Below are 25,915 nucleotides of genomic sequence, written 5' to 3'. Positions count from 1 at the left end.
TCCAATTATTCAAAGTTTCAAACAAATTGTAGGAAAAAAAACGCCCCCATCTTACAAAACCATTGTTAATGCTATTAAACGTAAAGCTTTAATTGCCTTAAACTTAAATGATATATTAATTAATACAACGATTTAATTCGTTTGATTTGAGTGGAAATTTCATTATAATTATATATTTTCTTTACCAAATCATTATCCGATTAAACAAGGTCGTTCTGGTGGGTCCCGGTCTCCGGTCAAACTCTCTATCTACCAACTACTCACCGGCGGACACTTACACTTGCACACTCTCCTACTATAAATAGTACCTTTAAATCATTTCATTCCGGCCAAACTGTTGTTTTCCGGTCAACTTTGAAACCGTCGCCAGTTTCATTTTCCGATCACGTGACAATGGGAGACACGGGGAAAAGTGTATACAAGAACGCAAACGAGCCGATCGAAGCTCGAGTGAAAGATCTTATTAGTCGTATGAGTCTGAAAGAGAAGTTGGGTCAAATGACTCAGATCGAACGAGCTGTTGCTTCTCCTGACGTCATTAGAGATCTCTGTATAGGTACTGTACTGAAGATGAGTGTCTGTTTATTCGGTTCGGTATATGTACCGGTATTATTGATAATAGTGAAACCGAATAGTGCCGATATTAAAAACATAAATAAATGAATACCGGTGGTTTTATCGGTACCGATATTATTGAAAATAATGAAACCCAATGGTACTAATACCGAAAACATGAATAAAAAAAATACTAGTATAATACCGTACAGGTACCGATTGTCTTTAATTGGTACAGTTACCATTGAAAATACCAAAACCTAACCAATGGTACCGATACGGAAAACATGCAAAACATATACCGATATACCGATACTGATTGTGCTCGATCCATATTGAAAACATGGAAAACCGATGATTTTGTTAGCTTGGTACCGGTACTGTTCGATCGATATCGTCATTGAAAATATCGAAACCGAAAAAATGAATAAACGAATACCGGTACATGTACCGATTGTGTTCGTTCCGTATCGATACCGGAAGAGGTAGGTCCCAGCAGAGCCCAGTTGGACCCGCATGACTCACCTTAAACAGGGACGTCTGCGCAGAGACCAACTGGATCCGCAGGACCAACCATGCTCAGAGACGTGACGTCCTTACGCGCAGTACGCAAGCTGGTCCCGCAGGAAATGCCTCCCAATGGTGAAGGACTCCGCCTGTCCCCGCAGCCTCGGATACAAGCCATTAGGGAAGGCCACCCGCGCAGCATGGCTACACGCACAAGGCACTTAGCTCTCAATCGTTCAGTGTCACCTGAAGGAATGAGCCAAGCCGGGAGCAATCCCGCACAGAGGCGGGAGGGGGAATACTCCCGCCCAAATAAGCCAGTCCGTATACTGAAGGATCTTTTACTGTACCTGACGAGGTATGGGCAAAAGATCTGATCAGAGATGCGACAGCTCACTGACAGCAGCATGGCAGACAGCACGCCACAGCACTGTGACCAATAGCCGCCACCTACCCACCAACTCCTGCCATACCACGTGCCTAGCCTGTAGTTGGCAGAAAAGGAAGAGTGCACGACACGCCTGCTCTGTGTCAGCCGCTACCTATCCACCACTCACAGGCAGGGCACGTGCATAGGTTACAGTTGGTAGCGTGTTGGGCCGGCTAAACCCCTTGGAAACCTACCTTCGGCTATAAATACCCCAAATGGTATGACCATCTGATCTTATCATATCTTATCATAATATACCTGATATCTGCTCTAGCAATCTCTTAATATACTTTTATATTTAAAGAGCAATCTAGTCTGATTCTCACGCCGGAGGGTGGTCACAAGGAGGAACCCCCCCCTTCTCAGTGACGAGCTCACGGTGTCTGTTTTGCAGGTTATCAGAAGAACCATCTTCCAAGGGTCTAACCCCTCGTGGGAAACATCTATCTAACCCCCAGGTTACCAGTAATCTGCCCGGGGTCCGGTTAGTGTTTCTTCATTGGCGCCATCCGTGCATAAAGCTAGAACTTTATTTTTCTCCAGTTTTTTCAAACTTCTACAAAGATGGTTAGAGAAATTCCGGTAACCACAACCCCAGCTACTAGGGGGAATACCGGCAACACAGTTTTTACGAACACTACCCCGGCTACCGAAGCCGGGGCAAGTGAAGTAAATTTTACGAACACTACCCCACTTACCAAAGCTGGGGCAAGTGCAGTAAATGATAGACTACTGGGATCCACCGATACCCAGTTTGAGAAACGAAGACTCCCCCGCCAGACTCTCGATGAAGTTAAGGCATGGGCGGAGGCACGACAAAAGGAATTCCAGGCTGAGTTGGACGAACGCTTGCGTTCCGTGCAACAGGCCGACGAATTCGAATACTGGGAGGATGACTCGGAGGAATCCGACTCCGACGCGAACCCTCGTCACAAGGCAAAAGGGAAGCGTAAAGAAACGGAAACCCAACCGAAAAGACATTTTGGACAAGCCTTCAAACCAAAAAGCATAGATGGAAGTCCACGAGACTTCTCTAAAACGTTCAGACCAAACGTTACAAATGCAGGAACGTCCAAATTTGCAAGGGACATTGCTGAAGCAATTGCCCCGAGGAGTGCTAAACAAATGCCTAACATAGGCACATATGACGGCCTATCTGATCCAGACGATCATTTGAACAGGTTCATAGCGGGGGCAACCGTTAGCAATTGGACGGAACCCACGTGGTGTTACATGTTCCAAATGACGCTGGTGGGGGCTGCTAGGGCTTGGTTTGATCGTTTACCGGTTAACCACATTTACGACTGGGCAGACTTCCAGCAGAAGTTTAGCCAACACTTCAGCCAGCAGCGAAAGTATACCGAGGAGCAATGGACAATCCTCAAATGCACACGGGAAGAAGATGAATCTCTGCCAAACTTCATCACTCGCTTCAACTCAAAGAAGTTAAGTTTGGGCAATATCAGCGAGGATCTTGTTCGCGCAGCCTTCATCCAGGGCGCGCAGGACCCAGAGCTTATCCGAACCCTAACGGGTAAAGATGGAATGCCATCCACATGGGATGGCATCATGACAGCAGCCAAACGCTATGCGGAAACGGAGAAGCAACTGGGTAGAGACCTTCCGCAGAACACAAACCTTTACACCCAGAGGACGAGAGAGGACAACGTCCTCACCGCCCGATTGAACAAAAAACGGAAGCAAGGCATTTGGCAGTCAAGGGTAAACTTTGACACCTCATCCGGCTTACAGCACCGATTGGGTGAAAGGGATAATGTAAAGCCGCACCGGAACTCCAGATGGACGCCACTTACCAAAAGCGTCACTGACATATTTGCTACTGAGGAACTCCCATGGCCAAAGCCTCCAGTAATCCGGCATCGTCACGATGCCGATCGGAGCAAGTACTGTGACTATCACAGAACAAAAGGCCACAACACTGAAGAATGCATAGACGTAAAAGATATGGTCGAAGCATTTGTCAGAGATGGGACGCTCGCGCACCTCGTGGCGTAATAAAGGCTGAGCAGGCGAGTGCGTATAGAACCCCAGCTGGGGAAAACACGAACCAATTCCAGCTTCAAAATCGAGACTACATGCTGCGTAAAGAACGAGATCCCGAACCAGGTGCGTATCGGCTCGATGGCACTCCCATCCCAACATGGAAGGGAGTTCAATTACACAGTTTGCATGTAATCAATTCCAATTTGTAAAGAGAAGGCCAAGAGCCACTTCTAATGGAAATGATTCTCTTTAAGAATATCGAAGCTGATGATTTTACATTTATACTTTTCTGAACACTAATATGCCGGTTTTCACCGCATAATTACGTGAAGTCATTGCATGGGAAGGCGGTCCTACCCGCACGAACCCAATAACGTGACAAACCTTCACGCAGGTCAGTTGGAAGGGGAAAAAGTTCAGCACCCAAAAATGAAAGTGCCGGTCTATCCGCATGAATCATTAAGGGAAACTGAATAATAACCTATCAACAACCGCGCGTCGAACGGTTAAACTATGCAACACTGGTGACGGCATTCACATTACGTGAAGTCGTTGCGTGGGAAGGCGGTCCTACCCGCACGAACCCAATAACTTGACAAACCTTCACGCAGGTCAGTTGAAGGGGAAGAGTTCAATTATCCCATTAAATGAAAGTGCCGGTCTATCCGCATGAATCATGAAAGGAAACTGAACACTAACCTATCGACAACCGCGCGTCGAACGGTTCAAAACAAAATTCTTAAAAAGGATAAGGAAAACCTACACGCAGGTCAGATAAAGGTAAAGTTTTGCCATCCTACTAAGTGCAAGTGACGGTTCTACCCGCACAATCACGAAAGAGGGAGCAAAACTTCACACCTATTATCAACCGCGTTCAAAGGTTAACTTATCCTCAAAAGATGAGGAAAACCTACACGCAGGTCAGATAAAGGTAAAGTTTTGCCATCCTACTAAGTGCAAGTGACGGTTCTACCCGCACAATCACGAAAGAGGAAGCAAAACTTCACACCTATTATCAACCACGTTCAAAGGTTCACTTATCCTCAAAAGATGAGGAAAACCTACACGCAGGTCAGATAAGGGCAAAGTTTTGCCATCCTACTAAGTGCAAGTGACGGTTCTACCCGCACAATCACGAAAGAGGGAGCAAAACTTCACACCTATTATCAACCACGTTCAAAGGTTAACTTATCCTCAAAAGATGAGAAAAACCTACACGCAGGTCAGATAAGGGTAAAGTTTTGCCATCCTACTAAGTGCAAGTGACGGGTCTACCCGCACAATCACGAAAGAGGAAGCAACACTTTAACCCATCAACCACGTTTACAGGTTAACTTATTCTGAACACTTGGAAAATTGCTAATTTAAACTAAGTATGTAAGTCATAAGTTTATAAAGCAAGGAACCCAAAGAAGGAAATAACAATCTTATACGCAAAAAGATTAATATTTCAATGATATATTACAACAGTGGCCGGATAACTACCCGCCTAAAAGAAATCTATACAAAGCTAAGTCTATCCTAGCGGTGGGAAGAGATCTTCAGGGTCAGGCTTCAGGGCCACCTCCGCTTGGACCAGCACCGTCTGAGCGTGGCTGCCCAAGGAAAGCCTTAAGGATGTTTAGCCCATCATCAGCAGCAGCAGCTTCGTTCACCTTCTCCACCACTGGATGCGGGAAGGCAGCGTACCGGTTCACAGCTTGGTCATAAGCAGTTTCAGTATTAACATTGAATAAAGGGAAGTTGGAGGGCGGAAAGCCTCTCTCAGCAAACCCTAGACCAAGCAAGAAGCCAGTCTTCTCCCCATCCTCATGAGAAGCGTTGAGGGCTGCACTCATCGCATCGTCATAAGAGGTCTCTGAAAGGACCCGACGCACAACCTACAAAAGAACACAAGTTAGAACATTTTCTAATTACGAGCGGAAAGCGTAAAGAAAAAGATAAAGATACCTGAGGCAACGCTTCTCGAAGCAGCCATTGGAGGGTAGCTTGACTTTCTTTGTAAGCACGTTCGGCTCCGCTTTTATCAAGGTTGGCAAGTTGAACTTCCTTGGCGGCAGCCTCTTCGACGCTTTTGAGTTTCCTTTCAGTGCGGTCAAGCACCCCCCTCTGGTCAAGGATCTCCTGCAGCTTCTTGGCGTCTTCCATTGTCAAGGCGTCATGAGCATGCTGAAGAGCCTTTAATTTGCATTTAAGCTGCTCATTCTCTTCGCGAAGTGGCTCAGCAACAGCTTCAGCCTTGGCAGCCCTCTCAGTTGAGTTTCGCGCAGTCTCCTTGGCCAGCCGAAGCTGTTCATTCACAGCTTGGGCAGCCTTGGAGCGGGCCTCGAGTCGCGCCTGGACTTCAACCTCGAGGGCCTTGAATGCCTTCTCCTTCTCGGCTGCGGCAGCGGCCAACTGCCGGTTCTCCTCCCGAAGAGCCCGCGCTTCAGATATATCTTTGGCGCGAGCTGCTTTTAACTTGTCGTTTTCACGACAAAGCAGCTCGACGCGGGGCTGCGTTCGGGCCTGGAGAACCCGAAGCTCATTGGTTAGCCTACCCTCTTGGTAGCTAGCCATGGCTTCCCCCAACGCACCATGAGGAGCAGCGTGGCGAGCCCAGTCCACGCACTCCACAGGGGTGCGAAGGGTTGTTCCTCGGCGTATGTTCCATCTTGGAACATACACTTCATTGGAATCCGACACTGCAAAAGAAGCAAAGGCAGTTAGGAAAAGATGATAAAAATATATAAGGGAAAAAGAACCCTACGTACCTGTAGGGTCAATAACAGGCCGATAGCCGCCAAACCCATCACCTGAACCTAAAGGAAATCCATCCAACAGGTCAGGCAGACGGGAAGGTGGCATAGATCGGCGGGAAGCCTGGCGCGTACCTGATGGTCCGGCCGTCTTTGCCGGTGGCACAGGTATAGTGGCAGCCGCTGTGGTAGCCATTGTTGGCGCCACCTCCGCAGCAACAGTAACCGCCGGCTCCGTGAAAGATGCTGTAAAAATTGCACTCACGGCCGGCGGAGACAACTTCTCAGCTGGAACAGCCTCAGGAAGGCTGGAACCAGCGGAAGCAGGCGCAGACGCCTGGGTCGACGCCTCGGGAAGGCTGACCGAGCCTTCCCTCATTGGCGGGGGAATACTTGCTCCAACTCCACCCTGGAATGCGTCAACATCCACACCTGCACAAGCAAAAGTGTTAGAAAAATTTATTTGAAACAACAAATCTAGACAACAATTATGGGGGTACTTACGGGGTTTCTTGAGCTTAAACGCACGGACGAGCGGGGGCGAACCCGATGGAGCCGGCCTCTTGACACCGGCAACCGTCGTCGTCGCTGCCTCCCCGGAGGTAACAGCTACAGCCTCCGGAACGGTGGTCTCCTCACCACCGGGCTTCCCCGCCACCTCTGCATTATCCGACTCCGAGTCAGATAGGACTACCGGGTCGGCCGTAGAGGCCACCTTCTCCTTGCCCTTCCCGACGGCAGCCTTTTTCTTCCGCACCAGTGGAGGACCTTCTGCGGATTCCTCAGAAGAAGAAATGTCATGAACTCCAGCAGCAGGCACAGCATTGAGAGGTTCAGGGTAGAAGATAGGCTTACCTGGCCGTCGGTGGCTCAGGATCTCTTGACCTGGCGGGTAAATCTCCACGAACCGACCCGCGGTCTGCTCTAAGATGGGCAACTCGTTCTCGTCCAGAGCACGAGTACCCATCCGCGCAGGACCATCTTCCTCCCGCGGATTCAGGAGCGACTGAAGATCGTTCCCCTCTGAAATCAACAAGAAAGTTAGTAAAAATCGAAGTCAGCAAAATGAAACAAGACGTACCATAAGGGACAGAGTTCGAACCATATTCAAGGACGATCGGAACCTTATCCGCATTCGCCGCCTTCCACACCCGGCTCATCCCCAACATCACCATAGCCGACTCCGGAAAACGGAAAACCGGGGACTGGACCCGGGAAATCTTCGAGAACCATTCCGCCTCCTCGTAGTTGAGGGCGGGAAGGTTCGGAAGCGCCTGGCCATTCTTGAACTTCATGGCGATGGGGATGGCGCGAGCGGATATGAAGAAGAACTCTCTTCTCCATGAGCGAAGACTCCGCTCGGTGGTACAAATCTTTAAACCCTTGATACGGGTTGTAAGAGTGTACCACCCTTGGATGCACCTCCATGTGTAGAAGGTCATCAGGCGGTCAACGAGGGGCTCAAGGCCCAGTATCCGGCACACCCACTCAAAGTGCCGGACCTTGGCAATGGCCATGGGGTGCACCTCTGTCAGGTGCACACCGTGCCTCTCTAGGACACGGTACACAAACTTTGTCAACGGAAACCTAAGGTTTCCGTAGACAAAGAATGCAGCATAAACCCCGATCTTGCCAATAGGGGCATCGTACACAGTATGGTGGGGCTCAGGAAACTCAGGCTCGAGAGACTCGAGCATGAACTTCCTGACGATATACTGGTACAGCTCGACAGGAAGAGAACACTGGCATTCGCCAGCAGTTTTCTGATCATCAGCATCGTGAGAAGACATGGTGGAAGAAAGAAGAGAAATTCGCCGGAAATTACTGGAAAAGAAGAGATGAAAGTGGGAAGTGTGAATTGCAAATAACCCTCTACCCCTTTATATAGTAATCGCAATTAATGCGATGAAATTAATACGGAAGAGAGAGAAGTCAAAGGTGCAATGAAAGTATGACGCGTGGCAAAGGCAAGCTGGCAACAGCTGTCAAAAGGACGTGTGCCAGAGATTTCGCGGCTACGCGCCCGAAATCCCGTGCCCACGCGCCTGAAAAAGCAACTGGAATGACCACATAATGTCATGTCGCCATAACTTCTGGCACGTCCTGACAGTCAGAAGAAACCGTCGCACGACGTTTCAGAGGTTTGGACTGTTCTTATCCTTCCACCAACTCTTCGAATTTCAAAATTCAAAATTCAAAATGATTTAAAAGTAAGCGGGAAAATACCCCTTACCTTGGCAAACAAGTAACCGTAAGACGGAGGCGGGTACAGTGTTAAGGCAAAACCCTTCACATACCTAGCACCCGCAGGGAATTGAAGCCATGAAAACCTTGGCGAACAAGTAACCGTAAGACGGATGCGGGTACAGTGTTAAGGCAAAACCCTTCACATACCTAGCACCCGCAGGGAATTGAAGCCAAGAAAACCTTGGCGAACAAGTAACCGTAAGACGGATGCGGGTACAGTGTTAAGGCAAAACCCTTCACATACCTAGCACCCGCAGGGAATTGAAGCCAAGAACCTTGGCGAACAAGTAACCGTAAGACGGATGCGGGTACAGTGTTAAGGTAAAACCCTTCACATACCTAGCACCCGCAGGGAATTGAAGCCAAGTATACCTCGGCAACCAAGTAACTATAAGACGGGTGCGGGTACAGTGTAAAGGCAAAACCCTTCACATACCTAGCACCCGCAGGGAATTGACGCCAGGAATACCTTGGAAGTAAAGTAACCGTAAGACGAGCGCGGGTACAGTGTTAAGGCAAAACCCTTCACATACCTAGCGCTCCGCTGGGAATTGAAACCAAGAAGGATCTTCTGGGCAATGCTTGCGGAAACGGAAATAACATCCCCGCATAGCGGGAACGTCGAGAACTACGTTGTTTGAAGCTCCAGGATGGAATTGGTGGTTTTAACATAATTGATCACTATGTTCAAAACGACCAAAACCTCATGGAGAATCCACACAAGTAGGACTCAACGCTCCTGACTTGCGAGGAGGTTACAGACCTACCCGCATCATACCCAAAGACCAAGCAGGAAACTCGGGAATTTCTGCAAGTGACAAGGACTTCCGCGGGAGGAATCCCCACGGAAAACCTTAAAAAACCCCTTTTCAAAAACCCTTTGCTTAAGTCCAAAAGTTCACCTCACTTTATTAAACACTCATGAGAAGAACATTGGACTGGGGGGACTTGAAGAGGTAGGTCCCAGCAGAGCCCAGTTGGACCCGCATGACTCACCTTAAACAGGGACGTCTGCGCAGAGACCAACTGGATCCGCAGGACCAACCATGCTCAGAGACGTGACGTCCTTACGCGCAGTACGCAAGCTGGTCCCGCAGGAAATGCCTCCCAATGGTGAAGGACTCCGCCTGTCCCCGCAGCCTCGGATACAAGCCATTAGGGAAGGCCACCCGCGCAGCATGGCTACACGCACAAGGCACTTAGCTCTCAATCGTTCAGTGTCACCTGAAGGAATGAGCCAAGCCGGGAGCAATCCCGCACAGAGGCGGGAGGGGGAATACTCCCGCCCAAATAAGCCAGTCCGTATACTGAAGGATCTTTTACTGTACCTGACGAGGTATGGGCAAAAGATCTGATCAGAGATGCGACAGCTCACTGACAGCAGCATGGCAGACAGCACGCCACAGCACTGTGACCAATAGCCGCCACCTACCCACCAACTCCTGCCATACCACGTGCCTAGCCTGTAGTTGGCAGAAAAGGAAGAGTGCACGACACGCCTGCTCTGTGTCAGCCGCTACCTATCCACCACTCACAGGCAGGGCACGTGCATAGGTTACAGTTGGTAGCGTGTTGGGCCGGCTAAACCCCTTGGAAACCTACCTTCGGCTATAAATACCCCAAATGGTATGACCATCTGATCTTATCATATCTTATCATAATATACCTGATATCTGCTCTAGCAATCTCTTAATATACTTTTATATTTAAAGAGCAATCTAGTCTGATTCTCACGCCGGAGGGTGGTCACAAGGAGGAACCCCCCCCTTCTCAGTGACGAGCTCACGGTGTCTGTTTTGCAGGTTATCAGAAGAACCATCTTCCAAGGGTCTAACCCCTCGTGGGAAACATCTATCTAACCCCCAGGTTACCAGTAATCTGCCCGGGGTCCGGTTAGTGTTTCTTCAATACCATTGAAAAGACCAAAACCGAATGGTACCAACACCAAAACATAAACCCAATACCATGTCCGGTAGCGGTACCATTGAAAATACCGAATAGTATCATATGAAAAACGAATACAGGTATTGGTACCGATTGTGTTTGATCGAATACATGTGTGTGTATTTGATATCTAGTTGTTACTTTCAGTGAATTGATTTCAATTTGTTTGCAGGAAGTGTATTGAGTGGTGGTGGAAGCAAGCCGTTTGACAAAGCGACGTCATCGGGCTGGGCGGACATGATCGATGGACTTCAAACCGGCGCGCTAGAATCGAGGCTTGGTATTCCAATATTCTACGGCAGTGATGCTGTTCATGGCAATAATAATGTTTTCGGTGCTACTGTTTTCCCTCACAATGTTGGCCTTGGAGCTACCAGGTTACAATTGTTATTTATACGTACAACGCCTTGTTCATGTTCGTCCATTGAGCATTTATCGGATAAACGGACAGTTCACGAACAGCTAACCGAACGTCATTTGTTGTTCGTGTTCATTCATTAAGGAAATGAACGTATTTGTGATTGGTTCACGGACACAAATGAAGGAACACAAATGAACACAAACAATGTTTTATTTGATTTGGTTAACAAAGAACGGTCAGCGTCAACGATCGGTCCAACTACCAAGTTTGTGTTAGTGTTTTATCGAACATTCATATTCATATGATAACTTTACATAAAAATTAATCACATAACAATAATATATTTTGGTTTATAGAATAATTTTGCTTAAGTTTATATGATAAGATTAGAAATTAGAAAAGTAATTAAAAATTATTAAAAACATTTAATGAACTAACATACGCAAATTCACAAAAAGACATTAACAAACATAAAAAACATAAACGAATACATTATCGAACGTTCATGAACACAATTGAAGTTATTGAACGAAATTTCTTGTTCATGTTCGTTCATTTTTTAAACAAACGAGCATAAACCAACTTCTCACCGAACCTTTAACGAAAAGTACGCTGAACGTTCAGTACATTTACAGCCCTAAATTTTAGCAGTTTAGTAACTTCGGGTTATGTAATTCGTTTCAATGTTTTTGCAGAGATCCAGATCTGGTGGAGAGGATAGGTGCTGCAACTGCACTTGAAACTAGGGCTAGTGGCGTTCAATATGCATTTGCTCCTTGTGTTGCTGTAAGTTCTTGGGGTTGCATTAAACCGTAAAAACCAAACCAAAACAAAACAAAAAACCATGGTTTGGTTTTATGTTTTTGTAAAAGCCTAGCCAAATTTATAGATTTAATTTGTAAAAGCTTAATACATACGTAACTCAAATATTTTAGCCCAACTGTATAATAATCAATTAGTTATTAGGAGTGTGCATGGAACCGAAAAAACCAAACCGATATTCCCAAACCAAAATAAAAACTGATGGTCTGGTTCTATGATTTATGTGAAAATCGAACCGACCGATGACACCCCAATATAAATTAACAAAATGATAAAGGCCTAAATTCATTATTTTGGAGTTTTGAAGCTCAAGTAGCAAAACCGAAAAAACCAAAACTGAATTGTAACAAAAGTAAAACCGAAAAACCGAAACCGTATGGTTTTCAAAAACTAGAAACCGAAGTCTTGGTTTTTTGGTACAGTTTTAGCCCAAAATCGACCCAAACCAACCTTTCACACCCCTACAATCATCTAAACAATATATTTTTGTATTTTCTTTCAATTACACTTATTTGGTGAATAATCTATCCGTTTTCACAAGATCGTGCAAGATAACAAATATCTGTGTTGGTATCTGCAACTATTATCCATTAATGAACACATTTGATATATGTTGAGACTTCTATTTCTTAGTTATGATACCTTCATTTGTAACAGTCATAATCATACAAATAAAATATACCATAACTTTACGGATTAATGTTGGCAGGTATGCAGAGATCCTAGATGGGGTAGATGTTATGAAAGTTACAGTGAAGATACACAATTAGTAAGAAAGATGACATCATTGGTAACCGGCTTACAGGGAAAACCACCCGTTAACCACCAAAATGGATATCCATATGTAGCTGGAAGGTAAACAAGACATTACATTTTGTATTAATTAAACTTTAGCATCATAACAAGTTAACAGCATTTTAATGATTGTTTGATTCTAGGAAAAATGTTATGGCATGTGCTAAACATTATGTTGGCGATGGAGGTACCGACAAAGGGACAAACGAAGGGAATACTATTATCCCGTTTGATGAGTTGGAAAACATTCACATGTTACCTTGTTTAGATTGCATTGCGAGGGGCGTTTGTACAGTTATGGTATCTTATTCTAGTTGGAATGGAACCAAAATGCACTCGCATCATTATCTTATAACAGATATTCAAGTTGGGTTTTAAGGCAAGTATAATATATTAATATGTCTATGTTCATCTTAGACCTGGCAAAATTGGTGGTCAAAACGGGCCTGGCCAACCTCCTGTTTTACCAGTCTAGCTTCTGACTGGGCGAACAAGTAAAATGAAAAAAAAAACCATATTAAAAGGTCCTACGGACTGTATTTTATTGCATAACACCATCTAAATCATATTAACAAACCAATTACTGACAAACAAATGAGCTTTTTGGATAAGGAGTGTATTCGGTTAACCGACCTGTATCAAAGAATCACCCTTTTTGGCCCGTTACCTGACTCGCCTAGGATTGTAAACAAACCGAGCGTACACTGAGGATGTTCGTGTTCGTTCGCTTCACGAATAACTAAAAGAACGGTGTTTTCTTGTTCATTTTCGTTCGAGAAGAAAATGAACATGGTTGTGCTCGTTTATGTTCCTTCGTGAACAATATAAGCAAACGGATCACGAATATAAACGCACGAGCATAACTGAGCTAAAACCAATTAAAAGTAAATGTAAACAACATCTTGAGCCTTAAAAGTTATTAAAAGTAGACTAAATTGTAATGGGCCTAAATTTTTTATGAATATACTGACAAAGATAAACGAGCGAACTTAAAGTGACGAACATAAATGAACGCAAAAGAACGAACATGAACGAATTTAAATGAAGGTACCTTCACAAACATAAATGAATGAACAAGACAAGCGAATATGTTCATTCGTTTAATTAAATGAACAAAAACTTTGTTTCATGTTCTTTCACTTTTTAAATACACGAACATATACGAATTTCTCGTCGAACGGTTCACTAAACTTTTGGTTCGTTTACAGGGTATTGTGATTACAGATTGGGAAGCACTTGATCGGTTCCATGATCCTTTTGGTTCAAACTACAGAAGTGCAGTTTTATGTGCAATTAATGCAGGGATTGACATGGTAAAGTAATTTATAGTTCTATACACCCTCCAAATCAGAATATCTATACTTTACACCCCTCTAGCTTTATATATTCGAAATTTGCAGGTTATGGTTCCGTTCAGATATCAATTGTTTTTGGAGGATTTAGAATATTTGGTAGAATTGGGAGAGGTATCGATGGCAAGAATTGATGACGCGGTTGAACGAATATTAAGAGTTAAATTTGCTGCTGGACTTTTTGAATATCCAATGACAGATAGATCTTTGCTTGATATTGTGGGCAGTAAGGTACACTTGCAGATTAGTAATCTAAAATGTTTAATTCTATATTTACTTTATTGTTTTAATAAATATGATAAAATCATTGTTGCAGCCGCACAGAGAGTTAGCTCGTGAAGCGGTTCGGAGGTCGCTGGTTCTGTTGAAAAACGGGAAGGATCCAAACAAACCATTTCTACCGTTGAATAGGAATGTTAAAAAGGTTCTTGTAGCTGGAAAACATGCAGATGATCTTGGTTACCAGTGTGGTGGGTGGACAGCCACGTGGGATGGTACCAGTGGAAGAATCACAATTGGTAAGTCAATAGTGGTACCTTTAATATAAGACTGGTAAACCGGGCGGGTCGGGTCTGGTTGTGTAGCAGGTCAAAAGGGCTCAAGTCAAACAGGGTCAAAACATGTTTTGGCGTAATTGGTTTTGGTCAAAATGGGCTGTTTAGAAGGATATCAATTTCGTTCTGTTAAAACAGGTTCGGTTCAAACTGGGTCAAAACTTATTCTGACTATATTGGGTTTGGTCAAAACTGGCTGCTTTAAAAAAGATTTCAATTTGGTTCAGACAAAACGGGTTCTAACCAATATTGGTTCATTTTTTTAAATGGGTCGTTTTAGAAAAGAAAAGGTATCAAAATGGCTTCGTGGGTTATATTTAGTGTTTTAGTTGCTACCGACGAGGATGCAATCGTGGTGTCAATAGTTGACTTGTTGACAATTTTTATTTGACCAAAATCGACCCGCTATATAATTTTAAAAGACCCAAATGAACCCATATGCAGGTTTTTTTTACTCAAATCAACTCATTCATTAATAAATGGGTCATGGGCTCATGGCTGCTTGGTGTAATGATGTGTAAATTTTATATATAGCGTGAAAATTTATATATCATATTTAACAGATCACAACTCATCAAAATATCTTTTCACATGTTTTAAAAAACAAATGTTATAGGAACAACTATTCTCGATGCTGTAAAAGAAGCGATCGGTGACAATACAGAAGTAGTATACGAAGAAAACCCAACACTTAAAACCCTTTCCGAACATGAGTTCTCATATGCAATCGTAGCCGTTGGTGAAGCTCCATATGTTGAATCGGGCGGTGATAATTCAGAGCTAATAATTCCCTTTAATGGAAACGAGTTACTCAAACTCGTGGCACAAGAAATCCCGACTCTTGCGATTCTGATATCGGGCAGGCCATTGGTTTTGGAGCCATCAGTTTTAGAAACATTGGATGCAGTAGTTGCTGCATGGTTGCCGGGAACCGAAGGAAATGGGATAACAGATGTTATTTTTGGAGATCATGAGTTTCATGGCCGGCTTCCTGTTTCGTGGTTTAAATCGGTTGATCAGTTGCCTATGGATTCTCGTAAAAACCCGTATGATCCTTTGTTTCCACTCGGGTTCGGTTTAAAATCCGAAGTTTGAACATGAGTTTGTTGATAATGAGGTTGTTTGCTCTTTTTCTTTTGTAAACAGTTGAACAGTCTCGTCTAATAAACACTTTTAATGTCGTGTCTTTAATAGGCTAACGTTTATAAAACGGTCTATTAGACCGTGTAGTGGAGACAATATGCGGCGCCAAGGGGGTGCCACGTCACCCTTTAACTCCTTGAACACCATTACACAAGCGCTAAAGAGTGGCATAAAAGACCCATCCACCAAAACTTTAATGTAAAGAAGATTGTGACGGTGTGTGGTCAACTCAAAACCAATGAATGAAACATTTTATTTATATTTTTAAAGGCTGGGTTAGCCTCAGTGCCTATCTACGTGATAGTGATGTGCCATTTTAACAATGACGTGTAGTTAAAATCACTATAGTCTACGCATAGCCTCATGGGTTAATATTAATTAGTGTAACTATTCTCTCTTTTTCTAAAGTAATTTAAGACAATTGTAAAAAGACAAATAATAAGCTCTTTAGTGGTTTGTTGGGAACCCTAAGTCTTGTGTGATATTGATGTAGCATGACAATTTGCAAAACTTTCTCCAAAAGATGCCTATTATATTTGGATTTTTTCATTGTTTGATTGACCAATTCAATGGAGGATAGCAAGCTTCAATGGTACCACTCTTCAATGATTTGTGTCCTCCCTAGTCCTAAAAGCAATCAATAATTCAATTATAGAAAGTGCAAATTCAATTCATAAATTAAGTCTAAATTATAAAGTGAAAAGGCATGTACAAATGTCTCCACATCATATTTGAAAATTTTCTATCTTTTTATATTAATTACTTAATTAGTGGTTAAACTAAATATAAATACTAAGAAAACAAATATGTATATGCACTTAATTTATTTTTTCAGTCTATTATTTTTGAAATAATAAGGACTTATCAAACAATTAACGTACCGACAATGATTAATACAACTCGGTTGTTGCTAGTTATGTTATCCAATATTTGTCACGAAACCAGAATTTTAACTCTTATTACTTCAAACATAGTTTTACAAATCCAAAAACAAAGAATCAAGAACATATTCGGTGGACGGAATACAAAATACCAATCAAAAGAATCAAGAATCATAAGGTCAGAAGTCAGAACTGTGAAGATCATAAAAGAGAATCTGGGAAACTTATGAACGATGATACACATGAGACCTAGATGATCATTTGAAGAGGGCATGATGATTGAATGATATTGACTGAATTCACCATTTACTCCTCTTCATTCTCTTGTACATAAATCTGCCTATATTAACACAAATCAGCAACGATCCTTTTAGGTCACGATCGATTAGATGGCCTAGATCCATTATTCTCGATATAAAATGAAACACAAACACAAAACAAGTTAACCAACAAGTTTGTGTATTTATACAATATATATTTAATAATGAATTGGAAGTATACATGTATTTCAACAATATCTAAAATCAACTTTTCAGCACAAATCTAAATCCTGAACTCCCCTTTGCTCATACAAAAAGCTTTGTTGCACTAAGGTAAAATTTTGACATGGAGGATGATAGGGACACCACACAAGAGATCTATGTAGATCTTAATGACCCACATTAAACACCATTAGACAAAGTTTTATTTTATTTTATTATAAATTAAGCTAATACCTCCTTTCAAGTATATTCCATTTTTTGATTTCCACATCATTCTACCCAAAAAGAATAAGAATTTAACCATCAATAGTGAGGGAATTTATATAGCAAGTAGACTTGCCCAAGTGCAACATGTGTGGTGTTTGTCCAATTCCTTTTCATTATTTCAATATACTTATAGTGATTTGTATATTTACTTTTTGAAAATTCTTCCAAAATAAATATGGGAATAATTCATGCACTAAAGCACAAATCATATGTAAACAATCTCAATCTCAAGTACAAATATATAATAGCAAACTGTTGTGTGATTATCTTAAGTAATTCTAAATGGTTGAATGATAAAGAGTTAAAAAGAATAACCCCTAACACATAAAAAAGATAAGCTTAGATCAATGAATCATATATTGTACATGGAAATCATGCTTAAGTCTAATCACTAAAGAAGTGCATCTATAAGTAGGGTCTTAAAAGATAACTACCAAGAGAAAGATTTTAACAAAGATAAAGGAAAAGGGAAGAACATATTTGTGGCCCTCAAAGATAAGATGCTTCACGTGCTAGTGGAATTCAGATTCGGATTCAGCTTCTGCTAACGATTAGTAGTCGTTACAAGATGTTAGCAAGTCAAGTTGGATGAAGAATCAAGCATCTTAAAAAAAAACCTTGATTTTATATAAGACATAGAGAATCTTAGATATGTTACCCCACTAAGAACAACGGTATAATGTAACCAAACAAATGGTTGCATATTACAATCAAATGAAGTTTGTTTTTTTCTTTTAAAATCATAACGCATTCAACCTAAGTCATGTCCATACAAGTGAAGCAACACCATTGTAATCGTCTCAAATAAAAGGATTGTTCATCCACATACATAGTTATGTTGATCCAAACACAACCATAGCCGAACCCACGATTTGGACATAAAATTTAACTTTCAGGTCATGATTAAAGATACTTTAATCTAGCAAGAAAGATTCATCATCCACCTTAAAACCAACTGAAGATACTTTATTATAAAGTGTTTGCTGTCGAAAACCTAACAAAAGACGACTAGCCACAAGTAAAGAACATAGACTTACGTCGTTTGTCCATTAGGAGTATCTACATAGGAAAAATAAATATAAACCTACAAATACTATTGTTCAAATAGATTATCGTTATAACAAGAGGATAAAACTTGAATAGATAAAGTTGCGTTCGATGTTTATTAGAATTTTGTCTTTTTAATGTTTGTTCTAAAGCAAACTTCCAAAGAACATGATGATCATAAGGTGCTAAACAACTATAATATTCACATTATAGATAACACCACAAGAGAAATAACAAAAACACCATGGAAAAACATCTAAAAAAGCTACTTCAATAAAACCAAAAAGAAATCAACCATGATCAAAATGGTTCATCCATGAGGGTAATGCATTGCTGGTTGCATCTGAAAAGACATGCTCTGAGGTGCAGCGTAAAACTCGTCACCGCCACCACCACCCGTTCTAATACCTCTATATTGAGATGCCATGAAGACATTACCATTTGTTTGGTTAATTGTCGTCGTCGCTCCACCGCCATCATTGGGCTGATTCCATTGAAATTTACATTGCTCCGGTGATGTTCTTTTATTCTTTGGCAAAGGGTTTTGACTTTCGTTGACATTGACCGTTGTTATGTCGTGAATACTTGCTCGTCTTTTATCTTTCCCACCCGAAAGCTGTCGAATGAAATACTTTTGAGCATGACTTGCAACTTGTGTTGGCGTTCTTGTTACAACATAGTTCCTTGATATATTCCTCCAATCTCCTTTTCCATACTTCTTTAGCCCCAAAAGAAACAATCTACAATCACAATCAAATTAATCAAGAAATAACTTATTTAAAATCACAATCAAATTATTCAAAAATGGGTAGTGACACAGTTTGTTGCTCGTTTGCCTTATGTTTCGATGTAATCAATACTTTAGTTAGTTTTTATTCATTCTTTGATCAAGAAATAGAATCGAAATCCGATAAAAAATACTTACTTATGCTCTTCTTCCGTCCAAGGAACTCCCTTTTTCCTCTCGTGTTCAACCGGTCGACCCCCCACCACAGCCACCGGAGACATTGTCCCACCGCCACCATAGGGCGGCGATTTGCACCTATCAAACTCATAACCATCCCCCCATTCCAAAGTAAAAGGACAAGTATTACTACTACTATTATTATTATACCTATACTTTGGTGAAAACCCTGCTTCAATACAACTCACATCATCTTTCAACTCCTTATACTGTCGCCGCACATCCGCCACTGTCTTCCCGGGCACCATCTCTGCCACTCTCTGCCACCGATCAGGGGTGTCTTTATCAAACTTTGCCAATGCATTTTCAAACAATTTGTTCTCAACAGGGGTCCAAATTGTGCTCTTTATACCCCCCTTCACAATCCAATTTGTCGAATTCGCAACACTCCCTGTTTCCCACTTCATAAAACTTAATAATTGAACTAACCTAGATATAAAATTCAAATCTTTATGCTACCCACTTCATAAAACTTGATTATTCAAAAAACCCAGATATAAAAATCAAATCTTTATGCTTCCCACTTCATAAAACTTGATAATTCAAAAAACCCAGATATAAAAATCAAATCTTTATGTTTCCCACTTAATAAAACTTCAAAATAGCACAAACCCAGACATAAAAATCAAATCTTTATGTTACCCACTTCATAAAACTTAATAACTGAACAAACCCAGAAACAAAAATCAAATCTTTAATGAAAAATATGAACTTTGGAAAGAAACCCACTTGATAAAACTTAATAACTGAACAAACCCAGAAATAAAAATCAAATCTTTAATGAAAAAGATGAAGTTTGAAAAACAGGGGAGTGGATGCAAGACTGCTATATAAGCAGCATCCAACCACCTGAAGAAGAATCTTTAAAAGACCCACTTTTTTATTTTTAAATTAAAGAGAAGTGTTTCCCCGAAATTGGATTGGTAAACATCAAACCCTAGATACAGTGAACAGGATCTGACTTGATAACATAATTTCTAAAATTAGAAACCTTTAAAATGAGTTGAGTTGAGAAAGAAAGGGTTTATGGAATATTATGTGTGGAATGAAATTGTAGGGGTTTTGATGGTGAAATTGAGGGATGATGAAATTGAGAATAATAATAATAATAACCAGTAGGAAATGAATCTAGAGATGAAAGAGATATGGAGAAGGTGGTGAGTTATGATTGGTGGAGATGGTGCAGTGGGTACTGCAATATAAAAACAGGTAGCCACTGTTTTAATCATTATTATAATTATTTTACCTTTTGTTCATTTCTTAATCTTTCTGCTAGGGATTCGTCCGTCCGGACTAGTAGCCGGTTCGAGCTACCTTTAGCCAATGTGGGTCGCGTACGAAGTACCCGACGTTACTTAGTTGGTCGTTCAAAAAAAAAATTAATAACTTTATGTAACTTTCATGTAAAAACAATGTTTTACTAAATTGAACTCTGTCATGAAGGGATATCCTGTTACAAGAGGTTTTAATCATGTAAAAAATATATATTTATTCTAAGAGATTTAAGAATCACTGTTAAAAAGCTAATTATATAGGTTGCTTATGAGTTACTGGTTGCAGGTTAAATGAAATTAAAAAAAAAAGAAAAGAAAAACAAGACAAGTTCATCTAATGCTCATGTAAATATAGAAAAAGAAAATTTTTAATGTTTTTTTCTTCTAATTTCCCTTTCAAAATGGACGATTTGCAGATAATAAAATACTCTTACAATTTCCTTCAATGTTATTTTATTTGTTTGTTTTTCTTGTTCAAACTCCTAAATAAGAAATGTCGGGAGACAAAATTTAAGACTATAAATATTGGAATATTATCAAGTGTGCATATAAAATACAAGTGACATACATATAAGGAAAGAAGGCATAATAACACATATTCTAGTCAATGAGGCTTCAGTAGAATATATGCATACATATCCACATTATCTTTTGTCAAAGAGAACGATTGGGAAATTTTAAACAATAATAAACATGTCAATATTTTAAAATAAGTTAAGTAATTCTGAAAATATTAGAAACTTATATAAATAAGTATTATTTTAATATTTTATTATCAATATAAACCTTTAATATTTTTGAGAAAACTAATTAAAAGAATTAACTCTAGTGTACGGAATAGATAACTAAAATGATAAATATTGAAGGATTCCTCTCTGATATTTAACTTTTTCTTTAGACCGTGTGTATCATTTGATGTAACTTACAATAATATATGTTTTATGTAAAAGAATATAAAGGATCCCTCTAGTTTATTACCCCAACTTTTGTTTGATAGTTTCTCACTATCCAAATCAGTGGCATGATTTTGTTTATGCCTGTTTTGCAATTCATGTACCGTGGTTTGCGAGTTTCCGGATTTAAGCATAAAGTAGAATCAAGTTCAAACATCTGAGTCGTATATCAGACGCACACTTAGACTTTGTGACATCCGTACACCTTACAATTCATGAATGTTAAATATGATTGTCAAGTTATGTAATTAAATGAATATAAAGGGTCCATCTACTCTATAATATTTCCACAAGGTAAAGTAATTTAGGACTTTACGGTATGATTTAAGAATAGGTGAAATTTGGTTTAGGAGCTCAAAATCTTGATTTCTAACGGATGTCCCGGGTTCGAATCCTGATTCCGACCGGATTTTACCAGAGCATTAAAACCTATAGTGCCTTCGAGCGGGGTGAGCCAACTGGGTTTTACTGGGAACGCCAAGCCAAACTCGGATGCCAGCATGGATCCCGATCATGCCAACATAGTTGGCCCGAGTGGGGTGGTGGGGCGCGACGTGTTCGCTCAGTGAGATATCTTAGCTGTAGAAGTCACCGTTTTGGAAAAAAAAACTTCTATACTTATGATTTAGGAATATTGAATGTATGTTGTTGACCTTAAACGTTTGATGATGAAAATAAATATATGAGCGGGTATTTGGGATTGTTTCTTTAAAATGTTTTTTGCTTTTTGGAGATGCTTTTAGGTGTTTTGGAGGGACATTTTAGATATTTTGCCTCTACAAAAAACAAAAAAACATTTTAAATAAGCAATCCCAAACATGCCCGAGATAACTTCTTGAGTTATTTATTACTTTCTGAATTTATGAAAGCATACATTTTTAGTTAATATTTGATTTCAATTTTGAATTATCATGACACGTCTATTAAACTAGAGATAATAAAATTTAAAAAGTCAAAACACACCGTACCAAATATGACCAATTCTTGGCATGCAAATTCGAATAGAATATAAGAATATGCCTTGTATTTTGACACCACGCGTCCATTTATTCAAGCGTTTAGGAAGCCCACAACACCATAGAGTCAACATCAATGTTTTAAAAACCGGTTTGAACTTGCCGGTTCGACCGGTTGAACCGGATTTCGTATAATTATATATTTTTATTTTTATTTTTTAGTTAATAGATTATAGTAGTTAATAGAATACACATGGTGACATCTCCTAAAAATAGTTTATTGTTTTGTAGAATTATATATTTTTATTTTTATATTTTAGTTAAGTTTGCATTTATATAAAATTATATGGTAAACTAGACAACCCAGTTAAACATCCCGGTAGAATCCGTTTCAACCGGTTGTATCATTTTTTAATATAATCCGGTACGCTTAAAATACTAGTTTTTAAAACATTGGTCAACATTGTTACCTTCCATAGAACCTAGAATCTATTCTAGAGAGAATTTTGATATCTACTTATCTATTTCATTCTAAGACCATCCTTTATGGTAGGGGGCTTCAAAGCCCCTCCACCGTGGTACGTCAGCGCCACGTAAGCACGAGGGGCATCGAATCCCCAACCAAAGGCACCCCGCAATGGTTTAATGTCTCAAAGGCGCCCCTACATATATATATATGTGTGTGTGTGTGTGTGTGTGTGTGTGTGTGTGTGTGAGTGAGAGGGGGGTTTCAACCGCGCCGGCCGTTCTGTTGCCCGAACCATCGCCACCTGACGTCCGTTGGGGCCCCACGGCGGTGTTCGGCGCCCACGTAGCCCAAAAAGCCCCCCAAGGGCGCCCCTTAGCACATGGTCTAACAGCAAATTAACCTATTCTTGAATACTCCTTCCTATAAGCTACTTATATAAAGATAGAGGAGAGACACCTTACCATCATGTCTAACAGCAAATTAACCCTTGTAGAATTTGAACCCTTAACCTTTAGGCTGTGTGTAATGGGGCGTCGGATTAGGTGAAATGGCGCGAAGAGGGGAGAGAACACCGCCCCCCCCGGGCGATATGTGGGTGAAAAGGGGCGGTGGTGGGGTTAGTTTGTCGCCTGGTTTGTGTTAAAAATAATAATATTTTATTATTCTTACCGTTGTCAAACGGTCAAATATAAAAAAAAATATTTAATTTAAACAATATATATATATACACATACACCCTACTTCTCCATTTTATATCCATTTTATACACAAATCATACCCATATTCTTACAAAAAATTAACAAAATGAATCCTAAAAACAACCCCAACCAACCGAACTACTAATTCCCTGGTTTCGGTCAAACGTATGGTTCGCAATCGAGCCAACCGAACCAACCGAACTTACAATGGAACCCGATGAATCCGTATCAATTTTCCGACCCAAACCTAAACATGTACGCCAACTATCTCAGCCCCCCAAAACACAATGCCGGTGTTCGGGTCTACACCACAGGAGTCGGAGCCGGTGACGGTACCAGATACGCAAACGTCACGGGCCTCCGGTTCAAGCAAAAAGCCGACCCGTAAACACAAAAAAAAACAATCGGGGGAGTCGATGGCGCAACGTGATCCATACAAGCATTGGAGCGAGGAGGGGGAGGTGGCCCTTGCAAGGGCTTGGATCGTCATTTCGGAGGATCCCGACGTCGGTAAGTTTTTTAATATTAAGAATTTATTAAATATGTATTTAGTGTTTATTAAAATATATACTAATTGTGACAAATAATTTTAATTTGTAGCTAACTTTCAAGTCACCGGGGTGTTTTGGAAGAAAGTATTTGAAACTTGGCTCGAGATAACCAATAAACCCGAAGACTACCGGGGAAAAGAAGCGGTTCAAGCCCACTGGAAGGGGCTTAACGCCGATTGTCAAAAATTTTCCGGCATAATTAATCGGTTGCAGGGGCCCGGCTGGCGTAGCGGGCATAACGACGGCGATATTATAACTCAAGTCTTGAGCGACTTTCGAGCTCAGGGCCAAACTTTTGAGCGGCCCGGAAAACCGTTCAAGTATCTGAATTATTGGAAAAAACTACGCGGTTGCGCGAAATGGGCCGGGCACCAACTGTTCCCGTCGCCCGACGAGCCGACTCATCCCGACACTTAAAAAGGTCGAATACATCGTCGTCGACAAATCCGAGCACACCAAACACACCCTCCGATGCTCGTAGGTTCTTCCTGGACGACACAGTTAATTTAGCCGAAGATTTTAATATACCCGACGACGATGAGGTAGAGGAGTTGCCTCGACCACGCGGGAGATCGAGGAAAAATAAGGGGGGAGGTTCGTCGTCAACACGATTCAATACGGAGCCCGTTGAAATAAACGAGTTGGTCAGTCGTTTGGAAACAAATGCCACCGTAATTGGAGCCGACCTTCGAGCATCCAACAAACAACAAGAAAAACTGAACCAGACGTTGGAATTAAAACAGATGAAAGACGACTACGAATCCCTCAAAGCGAGGGGTTTCACGAGGATGCCGCATTATTGTTTCAATGCCGACGTGAAAAAATGCGCGAATATTACGGATTAGTTTCTTTTTTTTAGTTATGTTTTTTTTTCTTTAGTTATGTTTTTTAATATTTTTAGTTATGTTCTTTTTTAGTTATGTTTTTTTTTTTTGTATTTCTTTTTAATTTTAATGCATTTTTATTTAATTATTTAAATAAATTGGTTTTTATTTAATTAGTTTAATTATAAAAAGAAATAATAAAAAAAGACACTGTGGGCCCAACTTGTAGCCCCTACACCATTACACCCCAAAAACAAATTTCAACTCCATGCTGACTAGGCGTCACGTGTCACAATTAGCCCTTATTTGTAGCCCCTCCACTACACATAGCCTAAGGCTATATGTAGTGGAGGGGCTACAAAAAGGGGCGAATTGTGACACGTGACGCCCAGTCAGCAAATGAGGCGAATTTGTTTTTGGGTTGTAATGGTGTAAGGGCTACAAGTTGGGCCCACAATATCTTTTTTTATTTTTTTTTAATAATTAAACTAATCAAATAAAACTAATTTATTTAAATAATAAAATAAAAATGCATTAAAATTAAAAAGAAAGACAAAAAAAAACATAACTAAAAAATATATATAACTAAAAATATAAAAAAACATATAGCTTGGTTGGCGTACAAGTTTAGGTTCGGGTCGGGAAATTGAAACGAATAGCTCGGTTGGTTTAGGTTCATCAGGTTCCATTGTAAGTTCACGCTTGGTTGGTTTTGCAAACCATGGTGTTGACCGAAAGGAGGGAATGGGTGGTTCGGTTGGTTCGGTTGTTTCTAGGATGCATTTTGCATATACATATATACACACACACACAACATATATACATATACATATACATATACATATCACACACACAACATATATACATATACATATATATACACACTCACAACATATATACATATACATATACATACATATATACACACATACATATAATATAATAATAATAATTCTTCTTCCAGGCGATAATATCACCTCACCCCCGCCCCAAATCGCCCACTTATCGCCTAGGGGGGCGGTGTTTGCGTCCAAATCCACGCCCACTACACATAGCCTTATGATAGAGGAGAGACACATTACCATCACGTCTAGTCT

The 25,915-nt window shown here is 40.9% G+C and overlaps 1 protein-coding gene and 1 pseudogene across 2 annotated transcripts; one reads left to right on the top strand and one right to left on the bottom strand.

The window, feature by feature from the left end:
- Positions 1–215: 215 nt before the first annotated feature.
- LOC143589507 (uncharacterized) lies at positions 216–15,691 on the top strand (annotated as a pseudogene). The gene is made up of 9 exons (XR_013145297.1): positions 216–556; positions 10,598–10,802; positions 11,482–11,572; positions 12,318–12,463; positions 12,547–12,782; positions 13,612–13,716; positions 13,804–13,986; positions 14,072–14,273; positions 14,926–15,691. The product of XR_013145297.1 is annotated as an uncharacterized LOC143589507 (transcript).
- Positions 15,692–18,309: 2,618 nt separating this feature from the next.
- Positions 18,310–20,273, bottom strand: LOC143589506 (transcription factor DIVARICATA-like). The gene is made up of 2 exons (XM_077070249.1): positions 19,055–20,273; positions 18,310–18,869 (listed from the first exon to the last, which is right to left on the bottom strand). The coding sequence occupies exons 1-2, from the start codon at positions 19,498–19,500 to the stop codon at positions 18,440–18,442; spliced, it is 876 nt and encodes a 291-aa protein (XP_076926364.1). The 5' UTR covers positions 19,501–20,273; the 3' UTR covers positions 18,310–18,439.
- Positions 20,274–25,915: the final 5,642 nt, after the last annotated feature.

The sequence above is a fragment of the Bidens hawaiensis genome, unplaced genomic scaffold (genome assembly GCF_021521415.1).
Source record: "Bidens hawaiensis isolate Kalapana, Puna unplaced genomic scaffold, B.hawaiensis_p1.1 tig00037598_1, whole genome shotgun sequence".
NCBI classification, from domain to species: Eukaryota; Viridiplantae; Streptophyta; class Magnoliopsida; order Asterales; family Asteraceae; genus Bidens; species Bidens hawaiensis.
This window is presented reverse-complemented; position numbering and strand designations above follow the sequence as displayed.

Coding starts and splice junctions, on each gene's coding strand:
- LOC143589506 (XM_077070249.1), bottom strand. CDS start 19,500: ATGAAGTGGGAAACAGGGAGTGTTGCGAATTCGACAAATTGGATTGTG. Junction 18,870..19,054: donor TGGACGGAAGAAGAGCATAA/GTAAGTATTTTT, acceptor TTGTGATTGTAG/ATTGTTTCTTTTGGGGCTAA.